Here is a 12823-nt window from a genome sequence, read left to right as displayed (position 1 = left end):
CGATCACCGGTTGCCAATGATACTCGCGGTATTCAACGTGTCGATTGAATTGCTCGGAAACTAATCTGACGAAAATATAGTAAAAGTGTGGTCGAGTCGTGGAACAGGTGCGGAAAGCATAATCGGGTTTGCCTTCGCGGAAAATCTTTATCCGGGTATTGTTTCGCGCGCACAAAAGCGTCCTCGGCACGGAATGCCGAGCATTGCGCATAGTCGATACGATACACGACAATTCGATACCTAGAACTCGATCTTCCTTCGTCGTTCCTCCTCGTCTCGACACCGTCTATCGATAACCAATTTCCGGTGAACGTAATCGATTCAGGCATCGATTGTCCTCGCCAGTATGTCTTTTCTTCCAAGTATTTTCAATTTTACTAAGGATTCGCAATACGGATGGTCGTTTCGGTACGGTAATAGATGCAACGATAAGATTTGATGAATTCTTTTGAAAAACTGGTACGGATACGAAGCGACGCGACGCGACGCATCGAAGTCTCTGGAGGGACTCGAGAGAGAAAGAGAGTCGAACGATCGGACAGTTTGGTGTGGTAGTGGTCGAAATTCCAAAATTCCGAAATTCCGAAATTCCGGACGCGCCAAAGTGTTATCTAACTGAACGGCGCGGCGTCTGTTGGCGTCGAGCGTTCCACCGGTGCCGCCGCTTTTCGCATTAGTCATCGGGTACGAAAGGCGAAAGGCGGTTCTCCTCGTCGTAGTCCAGTTGTAGGCGAGTAAGCGAGCAACAGCAGCAGCCAGGTATACGCGTATTTTGTTTCGCTCCAACGACCACCGTAGTTGTCTAAACAACGAACGATTTCCAGGTAGAGAACGGTACAGCCTGCAGAGATAATCCTGGTGACTCTAATTGCCTTAAAAAACGCGATACCGACCAACGACGACGTTATGGTACCCTGCTGCGAGAGTTACTCATTTACCCGTAAATCTCTTCTCCGCGATCCCTCTGCCGAGTTGCTTGACTTTCGCGAATCGATTTCCTCCCACTCGCGTTAAATTCGGCCGTCGCGTTACGGTAGGTCGTTAACCGACGACCAGTGTACATACCTAATATTTACGCTCGCTCCTATATCTTGAAGCGTAAATTCGTCGAACTTTATCGACACCCCTAGATCGGATCGGGAATCGGTTCGATCGATCGATCGGTCGATCCAGAGGATTCGATTAGGCGTCGTAGCTGGGTTGGGTGCTACTCAGAAAAAAAAAAAAAAAAAAAAACGATTGACCCTGAAAACGTACGTACGTGCGTGCGTGCGTATAGTATACTTTGCGTTCGAGCCACGTTGCTCGTGTCCAGAGGTAGGGAAAGAGAGAGCCCTTCGTGACAGGACCCCGCCCTGTTGTCGAACCCCCATACCCCGATGTTCACCGAGAGAGCTCGAGACAGGGCTGCCACCATCCGAACCAAGTCCCGGGGTGCCGGGCTCAGCCGGTACGTTCCTGCCTCCCTGCCCGTCTCTCCCGGAGCTCATTCTTTCTCTGACCGTCGAGGAGTGCGGATCGCAGCGAAATACACGGAGAAACGGAACTCGCTCGGTTGTTCAGTGAACGGAAACGCCACCAGCACCTACCAAGAACGCGTAGGAAACGGAGTCGTGATTCGCGCGTACGCGCGACAAGCCAAACAGACGGACGACGATTGTTCACCCGTTCGATTTATCGAACGATTCGATTATCGGCAAGTTTTTGTGCGCGCGCGTTGCTTTTCGGCCTCCCCACGCTCGACTAACCTCGGGACAAAGACCGAGAGAGGAGGTGGTACGCGTACGCGAGTCAGACAGAAACTCTGTTCTGTTCGGCGGGAACAAAGGAAGAAGAAGAGGAACGGTTGGTGCATCGAGACCCAAGAGAGAATCGGCGTCGTCGAGAAATCGAAGCGGAGAAGGAACCGCGAACCGATCGATCATCGGCCCCGACCAACGTACGCCGGGCATCCCGTCGCAATTTATCCTCCTGTCTCTGCCGAACTGGTTGTTGCTACTCCTCACGCATCTCTCTCACGGGGGTGAGTTTCGCATCGCGATTATACGCGTTCCCGACGTTCTCTTCTGGAATCGACGCGATCTTATCCCAGAGATAACCGCGTATACCTGTTTGTCGTTGTCGTTGTCGTTGTCGTTGTCGTTGGTGCGATTTGAAAGTTGAAGTGTACTTGCACGAGGTACGAGGGAAAATCGAGACTTTTGGAGTAGAAGAGTGTACAGAGTGTCGCGACCGGGAAAAAGAGGGAGGGAGGGAGGGAAAGAGATTGTAAGCGCGAGAGGGAAAAGGAAAAGCCGAGGGGAGAGAATGAAAGAATAAGAGAGAGAGAGAGAGAGAAGAGTGAGTGCGCGCGCGCGCGAGCTGTACGCTGGTGACAGAAAGACGGTCGGACGGACAGACGGACGCCGCTTCCCCTCTGTTTCTCTCTCGCCAGTCGGTCGCGCGTTACCGAGCCAAGTGGATGAGTTCGCGAACGCGCTCCCGCTAAAACCTCCTCTTCTCTTGTCTTGTCTTGATCGTGGGTGATTTCGGTGTTTCGTTATCCCCTTGATTCTTTAGCTCGCGAGTATCCTCTTCTGTGTTCTGGCCGTTTTCGCCCCTCGTGTCAGTCTAGACGCCACGCGCATCGTGTCGCGTCTCTCCTTCTCTCAGAATAATATATCCAGTGTTGTTTCTTGTGTGGAACAGCGACGAAGGAGGACGCTCTTGACGGGAAAAATTTCACCCCGTCGTCGCGACACTTGCGACGCCCTCGAGGTGAGTAACAAGCGTCGCGAGTGCCAGGCATTTGCTCGTTTTCGTTCGTTATGCCGGCTCCGTCGCGCGCGTGTGCACACCTCGTCCCCGCGTGTGCGGTGCGTGCCACCGCTTCTTCGCATTTTCGCTTTTTCGCTTTTTCGCTTTTTCTTTTACCATTTACGAAGCTTATCGATTCCTCGGAAAAGTACCCTAAACATTTCATCTACGTTGGCTTGCTTTCGGTCAGGAAGTCGAGCGAGACACCTTTCAGCATGTTTCGAGCGGGATTTCATGCGTGTACCCCCGCGCCATTTTGAACATGGGCACCATCAATCGATATAGCGGTCGCCGTACGGAGTCGGCTTTCCGTTTCATCATTTCGAACGGGCTTTTTCACGATACGTTTTCTCCTACTTCTTCTTGTTCATGTGTTTTTGAAAGAAGGATAAAAATAAGGAAGGGATCTGGTCCCTTATTGCGATCGTAGGATCGTTGGGAGCAGCGGCCGGTTACGCCATCTTGATTCCTTCTCCCACCAGTTGGCCGGTATTAACCCCCGAACGATCGACCGTACGCACGATTTCAAGACTACCAGTGACCTTTCCCTCCGGCTTCGATCCATTAGAATCTCGCAATCTGCTTTGGTGCCACATGGATGGAGGAGCTACGCGAACATGATGGATTTGACATGGATGCAGCGAGAAAACTCGCCAAATGCTTTGTCCGCTTCGCAGATTTAGCGTTCGGCTGTTACCATGGCAAAGGAAAGGAGAAGAAGGAGAGGGATAGAAAGGAGATACGTTCTTGCCAGGCTGGGTGCCTTAAACAGAGGCAGGCGACGTGTCTGCCTGCCTACAGTTTCTCTCCCTCTTCTCTTTCTCCTTTGTGCCGATTTTGCATAGCAGGCCTCTACCTGCCGTGCATTTAAAACGCAGTCAAGGCTTCCACGGAAGCGATTGTTGTCGCTCGGGGAATGGCAGTTGGTGGAGAAAGGCCGAGAAAATGTTGGCTGGCTAGCCTAGCCAGCCTTTGCTCTCCGTTTCTCTGTTTCTTAGCTTGACGCGGCTTTGCTATTCTTCTCCCTTTTACTTCTTAATCGTCATCGGGGCCAAGTTGATTCTGCGAATTTTCTTGCTCGCTTTTGCTTCCCGATTTAGAGTTCCACTGTTTGTTTTGCACTCGAGCGCACCTGCGTTCGGTGGTATCGGTCACCGATTTAGATACGATCCAAGTGTACGCTCGAACCCTTCGCAAGTAAGTACCTACTTTGAGAATCGTACGAGGCGCTGTCAAGTGCAATAGAATGAATTTGCTAGCACGCGAATCGGCTGCTTTTTTCCACTGACCGCGGCTGCCGCGATCGACGGCAACCAGTTTCAAGCAACGCCGCGCCGCGCCGAGTCGACGCGATAACGGGTCGTTAACTTGCCCACATCTGCCTTTCTCTCGTTTACCAGAACGATGGAAAGAGCCGTGTCCGACTGCTCGGGCAGACGTGCACGCCTCACGGCTCGACCGGTTTTTCGCGAGAAAACTGCTCCTCCTCCTCCTCCTTCTTCTCTTCGTTTCTCCGTTTCTCCGTTGCATCTTCATTTTCTTCACTTTTCTCGAAAGTTTAATATATTAAATATTATATATTTGGTATATTTCCACTGCACCATAAGACTATGTATTTCTACCATATTTTAACAGAGATTGCACAAGTTCCCGCTATCTACATTTTGTTTACGGTATATCGAGAACGGTCGTTGACGTCTTCTCGTTACTTTCTTATCCATTGTGAGGGAGGTTTGTTCGCGTTATCCAAGCCTTCTTCTACCATTCTTATCCCTATCTTACCGTGTCTTTACAGGGACTTTCACCCTTTACCGGGCAAAGGTTCGCTCGCGGTGTTTACACGAGTCGAAGGGTGCAGCACGCGCCTGTTGGACTCGACCGAAAATAGATATCCACGCATTACTCCGGATACGCGTTATATGTATTTTTAAGCTCACTTGAACCGACTGTTTTCTACCGATTCTTGCCTGCTGCTGCACCACCTTTCGTAGCACCCTTTCGCCTGCCACGCGAGACTCACGATTTTCATCGCTCCCGTACGCACTATGCACGCATTCACGCATTCACGCATTCACGCACGTGCGCAACTGTTGACGCATGCGGGACACGCGCCTGAATACGGGCCGACGATGTCGTTCTCTCGGCACGCTCATAATTCTCAATTTCGAGAACAGTGGGCCGAGCAGATGTCCTTTTTCGAGGACGAATTATTCGCTCTCCTAGGCTCATTCTTCTTTTTCCGTCTACGGATGTGTGCGTGGAATTAGACGCGTTAGGCTGCTGAAAATAATCGACGATTGATTGGGTATGGCTCCGTGGGAATAACACGCACTTCTTCCTTGAATAGGGATCACCGATGACCAACATAGAAAATTTGATCGAAGAAATAAACTGGAAAGTGGAATGATCGTATTCTCGATAATTAGAATCATACCGCGTCTGACTATACGCGTCTATTTTCACTGCGGCGTTGAACGCGTCAACGACTAGCGAAACGCGAAAGTGCGTTCGATCGTTGATTATATGATCGTTATACGAGAAAATAACTTCTGAGTCACAGGACAAACGCGTTAAGAACTCCGTATCATCGTTATCGTTTCTTTACCAAGAAATCAACATTCTTCTTTAATCGCTTGCACTCGATTCGTACGCTCGTGTCAATCGACTTTAGTATCGTTAGAATCGCATAAACGTCGACATTTTCTCATTAGCATCGCCTGGAGGAGAGTATCCGTTATGGAATTTAGTTGCCATACATTGTCACGAACCATCTTGCCGTGACATCGTCGTTAAACCTCCTTAATAGTCTTCGACGGCAGTGACCTCTGAATGCGCTTATTAATCTATTGAGCGGATCTACAGAAAGAAATCTTGCCTGTGTTCGTTTCATTTTGTGTACTCGTTGTCCGAGTGAATAGATAATTAGTTGAGATTGATCGTGTCTCTAAACTAAAATCGTAATCTCTCTCTTTGGTAAGTACTCGTGACTCATTTACAGAATTTCTCTTTATCTTTCTGTTCTTCTTATTGTGATTCATCAAGTTTTCCTCGACAGTTTGATGGTCGTACGTTTCGTGGAATCGATGACTCTTGCAATTTTATATTTAATATTTTGTAATATCTCGATCAGTCATTGGGAAATGACTTGCGAGGAATCGATTGTAAAAGGCTCGAGGACTTTTGATAAGTTCAGATACCAGATCATTGCGTGATTCATAGAAACGACACGGTTACGTTAACTATTTGTCTTGTTTTTAGGAAACCAATTATTGTTACCGTTGTCGTTGAGTCGTTGAGTCGTTGAGTCGTTGAGTCGTTGAACCGGTGTCTCGAGCGTGAATCGAAGAAACGAGTGGTTTCAATGGCGCGACCGACTTCCTTTTGTGCTCTTTAGTTACGCCGTGTTTTACACGTTGACACGTACTATATACCTATTATGAATTGTGCAACACCGAAACGATAGAACGCGTATTATTTTAGTCGCTTTTCGTTAGGAGAACAATCATTTTTAAGATAACGCAATTGGCTCGGTGAAAAATAATTGCAATCGGTAGGTTAGCAATGACGTAAATAGCGTAAGTATAGAACAATCAGCGCGAGATAAATGGTAGATACACGTGAGTTACGAGAGGAAAAGCTATTTTTCTCGCGAGATACCGATTCTACGCTTCCCACGAGTTACGATAGTTCGACACGTGTTTCACTCTCGCCACTCACTGCAGTTTCCATCTATGTATGTACATAACTTCCAGCCATGCTTTAAATCTATTTTTTACCGTCACATCGTTCGAAAGGGAGTACCCTTTCAAGTTGCATATGTTTCGTTGCACTCCAGAGAAAGAGAGAAGAAACAACGTAAATATTTGTCGAGCTCTTCCTGCTGTCTAATATATGATCCAGCCTAATTATACGCTTCCTTCTCGCTATGGTTTCTTTGCCTGCTGATATTTCATCGTGTCACATTTTTTTTTTGGAGCATCTTGAAGAAAAAAAAAATCGTTCAACGTTTTCCTCTATCCGGTGCGGTTATTTTCCTTGGAAGTGAGCAGTTCGATAACGTTTGTCGTAATTCGATGGACTTATCATCGAGCGGGAAACGAAGCGGAACTTTTAATAGCTTTTCCCTTCTCTCCAGCGAACCGTGGCTCCTTTGTGCCACGAGTACTTGAATTTGTTCGGAAAATTCGGTAGCCACGAACTAGCAGGGGTGGGCTCATCCTGTTACGTAAGAATAATAGTATGTGGGGCTTTTCATATCTGGTACATCAGCACTTAACATTCACAGTGATCACATAGTGATCACATACGCGAGCCATAGCCTATTTTCCTTATGTGAATTTAGATACCAATCAGGTATGTTTTGTTTTTAAATTGAAAGTAATAGAATGTGGAAGAAGCAGCCATTAACACAAGTCTGTTGTAGCTTATAGAGTACATATAGAGGGACCTCGAAAGTGCAATGCACCGTGAATAGCCTGCGCCAGAGACAAATGCTATTATTCAGTGACAGTGATACTCGCATTCAGGCCGCGTTACATACTTCTGTCTTAGAAAAGCTGTTCGTATCATTTATCATTAGCGACGTGTTTAATCGATAGAAATATAGCAGGGGCTCGAACGATATAAAACCGGTCTCAGAAGCAAAATATGTACTATGACGATCGATGACACTATTGTGGCGTCGAAGGTACGGGTGTATTTTTTCGAAATTTAAATATGCCTGAAAGGCACACAATTGTTGCGTAGTGCAGCAGAGGGTTAGAAAATGTAACGGAGATTGCTTTAGCTCGGTCGACAGTTACACGATTACCGTTAGAAAGCAGAAAGTTAATTCAATCTACCCACTTTCCGCTTATTGAAAATCCTTATTCATGAAAATGCCGTATCACGAGTATGTACGTCTCGTAGCGTTTCTATCAGCAACTAGCGATCGATTATTCGAGTCGCGTTCCAGGTTTTCTCTCATTCCCAGAGAAGAAGGAAGTGCATAGTTATATAGTCCAGATGGTTTGTTGGTGGATCGAGTTCTCGGTCATTTTTCTCGGTCGAGACAAAGTGCGAGTTCTCTGGTTGCTCGGTCAGCGGCGCGTATCCTCGCCTAGCCACGTGCTCTTTAAACGCTCCTCTACTACGCGTTCGACTTTGCTTCCTCGTCGTGCTAGTTTTTCGCGATGCTCGCTCGAACAACGGATCGTTTCCTCTTCGTGAGAGAAGCTTCGAACCGTTAGCCATCGTCCAACTCTCTTTTCTACCAACGATAATTACACTCGAGCGTTTGAAAGAACTTCTTTTTTTTTTTAAATTATTTTTTTACGTTTCTCTTCAACTCTCTTTGTCCCTTTCAACTGAACGATCATGCTTGTCTCAAAGTTATCGTTGTTAGAAGCTAACGAGTGTAAATTGTGTCGCTTTTACCCTCGAGACGGTAAAGTTGAAACGAAAGGCTAATGAAAAGAAGAAATTGAAAAGAAACGCGTAGATATGGTTTGAAACTTATGTTCTTATCGGTCTGACTAATGCAGAACGATAAAGCTGTTTCATCCGTTCGGTCAATCATCTGTTATCGAAGTTGTTTGGCCGCTCACTTTCGCTGGTGTTGATTGCAGGTCAGTTTTGTTGGACGCGCGACACCTGATCACAGCATCCGGAAAGCGCAAACGAGAGACAGGTGATAGAAAAGGGGATAGAGAGGCAAAGCGAGTAAGATGGGAGCGAGACAGAGCAGAAGGTCCGTGGACATAACGACGACGCCTAAGAAGGAGGGGATACCCGCGGAAGGAGGTGTCGTCGGCGATGCTGCTGCACCTGGCGATGGCAAGTTGGAAAGGATCGAGGAGACCGACACGAAACCTACCACCAATGGTATAGCGCCTCACACGGACGTGGCCGAGGATAAAGACAAGGATAAGGATGATGCAACGGAAAAGGAGAAGGATAAGGATAAGGATAAGGATAAGGAGAAGGTAAGAAAGCTTCGATACTCTGGTCCAGGGTTCTCAAAGTTCTCAATTTACTACGGAAGCGCGTGGAACGAATTGAAACGCGTCGATCGTCAGAATAGTAACAGTGTATTTTTTATTCAACGTCAATAGACGCGACGTATGTAATGCGACGTGTCTGCGTCGAGAAGTCGAGTCATCGTCGATGAATCGATTGAATTTAATAACCGAGTCATAGAAGATTGTTGCAAAGAAAATCTCGAACGAAATGCATATGCGATTACTTTCCTCGCTTGTCGAGCGATGATTCACTGATACAGCACGATGAGTTCTCATTAGTTCAAAGCGAATTAAACCGTATTGAGTCATGGTTTAGTGTTTTTTCATGAAAAACAAATGGATAAGACGGTGGACGGAAGTCGTGAGCGTGCGAATCAACCTTTAACCTTTTGCGCTCGTAATTACCTGAATACAATATATCTGATCTTTGTGCACGGTGCAAAAATGGAACGAACGTTTATTTTTAGATTTCGTCTAGACTTGGTGTAAAGTAGCAAACTCGAATAGTTTGAGAAACGACTCGCGGAAGAAAATTGAAAAAGGACGAAAGCCGAGGCTGTCAGTTACAGACGCCGGCGCCGGCGTCGGCGCCTCGACGTTCAGTCGCATCGAAAGTTCCAACTGTCACTCTCGTCAAATCCGCATAAACACCGTCGCCGCGTCGGTGTGTATACATATCGTGAAATGCTCTCTCGACTAGTCGAAACTTGATATTTCCTCGATTGAGCAACCCCGGCAGCTGTCATGCACTAGATACGGTAACGCGTGTAACGCGTGCGGAAAAGAGGAGGGAAACTATAATAGTACTTCCTTTCATTTCCGTTTAATAGCGGTTCTTTTCCTATTTCCTTCTCGTTCAATGTTCGATGTACGCGTCGCTTATTGTTAGTATCATCTTAATGGCTTATCGTATATATACGGCTCGAATTTTAGTATATGTACCTACACGATTCTTATCAGCGTATGTACACGTTAGGCTTTACGTTTTACTGTCATCATTTCTTCGCGATGTGTTTATCGATTGCGTTGCCTTTCTAGATCGCGTGTAAAGCTCGCGAGAAAGCGGTGCACTTAATTTCCTAGAAAAGTCTATTCTTACATGCGGGAAACGCCTATTGTGCCACTTTCCGAAAACGGGAGTAACGGTCTTGCTTTAGAATTGGGAACGGAATAAATTTCAACGTTATCTTATTAAACATTAATATTGTAAAATATCATCCGTAGGATTTGAGAAGGAAAGTATTAAGCGAGAATACGTGATCTCGTCTCGAAATTTTTCTCGCCAAGGTAGATCGATTTCTCGGTCTAACTTTCACGAAACACGAAACACGAAACACGAGTCACGCGAACCTGTTGTAATTCTTCGTAAACGCGTTATGTATATCAGTCGCACAATGATTCGCGATCAGTGGTTGCGGATGCGCGGAGATAACCGAGTGTACGACGCGTAACGCACGACTAACCGAGATTACGCGACGTTTGTCCTACATAGATTCGCGAGAAATACACGAGTTTTTCTCTTCGCTGAATTTTCACGAGGGAAAAAGAATCGCGATATACCGTTTTACCTGGGTTCGGTACACTTGGTACAGGTGTACGCCTTCTTCAGACTAACTGTATTCGCGTACGTCCGTGCGAGCCTGTTCTTTACCGATGCATACCTAACTGTCCTGGACAAATAAATCTTTTGTCCTCTCTCTCCAGTACAACTCCCCGTTTCAATATATTTTCTTGCAGTAGGTATATTAAGAAATGAGATAATCTGTGTTATCGAGAAATTGCTAAATATTGGTCAGGTGCGCGGAGGCACAAGTTTGCCGACAGCATCTCTCAGGTACATTGCAAAATCTCGAGGCAGGTGCGCGAGGTTCCTCGCGCTTCTCGCATCGAACACCTGCCCTTGATAGTTTGCCTCGACCATGCCAGCCAACCAACGTGGTCAGCGATCCTTTATTTTTCGCGAACCGAGGATCTTAGGCGCGCCAGGGCCAGTGTTTCGCGAATAATTTCAGATGTATAGGGCGGTCAAGAAATCGGGTCAGTTGAAAAAGAAAAAAAAAAAACCAGTTCCAATGAACAAATTTACAATTTACAAATACTTTTGTATCTGAAGAGCCGTAACTTGGAGTCTTTTTCTTTCAACACCCTGTAGTATCTCTTCGGCCTGACCATTCGAGCCATTCCAATAGAACCATCGGACCTTACTTTCGTAACCTTGACCGTGCAGTTTAACCACACGATACAGCAGCATGAGCTATGGCGTGGCTGGTCTCGCGTGTTCCGGTGGTTCAATTAAAATACAATTTCGGAGTTGCCGGCATGCGGGTCGATGCAAGTAAAATCACGTTTACGAGGTTTCTCTCTGTTCGTCGATGAAAGTTCTCTCGCGATTAATCGCGGTATATATCCACGTTACCGAGTGACCTGAATTCCACGCGTATGTACCTAATGTTTTATTTCGCGCAGGAGATGGCTAGAACGAACGCTGCTCGAAGGGAACACGCGATGTTGTTTTAGACGCGGACTCGCGTTAACTTACACCGTAGGTACTTGATGAACGCTTTTTGCGTGAATCATCGCGCTCGACACCAGCTCGGTTTATTAATTAATACGAGACGCGACTCGTCTGTTTGCTTCCACTAATTAAAACTGCCTGCTCTTTGAATTCCATCGGGTATTATCTTCACGAGTACCGACGATAATGCTGCCTGCCTGCCTGCTTGAAAAATTTCTCGTTGCCAATGCGAAACGAGTTCTCCTATAATTTTTCAGAACTTACAATCGCTGTTAACCAAGAGAAGTCTACGTTGCGTCAGAGTGTACATGTACGCAATAAAAGCAAAGGATCAAGGTTTTCTTCCAAGAGAGAGGGCGATTATCCGCACGAAATTCGCAGATCCTGTGTGCCCTTGTCTCGTCCGTCACCCGTATATATATCTCGTTCGTGTTTCTCCGACGAATTCCTCGCGTGAAAATCGCGTCACCGTAACAAAACACCATTGTTTTGCAATGCTTCGCGATTATTACCGGACATTCGCTCGACCGAGTAAGATTTTTAGTGGCAACAAGCGTGATTCAACGGTGAGGAATTCGTCGTAGAAACTGTGTGTGCACCTGCATTCGATGCTCGTCCTTCGCGTGGTTGTCCTCGAATCGTGGACATTTCTCTTTGTATCTTGCTACCGTTCGATCGACAAACGCAACAGATTTTCCATCGTTCCAACGCGTGAACGAACACCTTTGAATATCAAATTCCGAGTTAACACTGCATAGATTCTTTTATTTATAACACGTGTCAGACACCTGGCGCTTGATCCCATGAATATTTAACTGACGTTACAGTCACGGCTAGAAGAATGATGAAAAGTCTGAAAACTTTTGTTTTTATTTTTATTTTTCTTTATTTTCTCCCCGAGGAAATGATTATTTATCAAGTTTTACCGATCAATTCGCGATTAGCACAGAACGAGTTGAGCGAAAGGGTTAATCGAGGATGCTGAGATAAGGGAAATCGAAAGAGAGAGTTTGCGCGAGTTGAAATCTTTCGTAATTTATCTTGACGTATACGTTAATGAAACGGCTGGAAGAGAAGGCGCATCGGTTGCATCCTCGCCGGCTACATATACATACTCGTATGTACTGTATGCGTACAGTGCCATTGTACTCTGCGCCTACGCCACACGCGACTCTCCAATATGCTTCTCTTTCTTCTGCCACCAGACAAGTATAACTGTCTTCTTTCTTTTCTCCTCTCTATCAGTCGCGATACTCGTCACCATATCCAACACTCTATCGTTCTCCATCTGACCGGCTGCTTGGAACAAAAATAACCGGATATTTACATAATATAATGCGCCTGCGACCCGATGGAAGATTCTCTTTTGTCTCGTTTCAAGGAGACAGGGAGTGTTGCACCTTGCTCCTCGAACGAATATTGACGTGTCGCGTGGAAAAAATGAAAAATTTGTCGAACAAACGGGTTAGAATGCCTCTAGTCGACCTCTCGATTAATAATAGAAATACATATG

The 12823-nt window shown here is 46.3% G+C and overlaps 1 protein-coding gene across 1 annotated transcript in view; it reads left to right on the top strand.

The window, feature by feature from the left end:
- The first annotated feature begins 2416 nt into the window (after positions 1 to 2416).
- The window catches only part of LOC114876069 (A-kinase anchor protein 200-like), a 36064-nt gene continuing 25657 nt past the window's right edge, over positions 2417 to 12823 (top strand). The window contains exons 1-2 of the mRNA XM_046285188.1: positions 2417 to 2757; positions 8403 to 8759. Of these exons, the coding sequence (XP_046141144.1) occupies positions 8502 to 8759 (258 nt within the window). The 5' untranslated portion in view covers positions 2417 to 2757; positions 8403 to 8501. The remainder of the gene's footprint in view (positions 2758 to 8402; positions 8760 to 12823) is intronic.

Source organism: Osmia bicornis, chromosome 3, assembly GCF_907164935.1.
Source record: "Osmia bicornis bicornis chromosome 3, iOsmBic2.1, whole genome shotgun sequence".
NCBI lineage: Eukaryota > Metazoa > Arthropoda > Insecta > Hymenoptera > Megachilidae > Osmia > Osmia bicornis.
The sequence above is the reverse complement of the archived record's forward strand: the minus strand, read 5'-3'. Positions and strand labels throughout refer to the sequence as shown.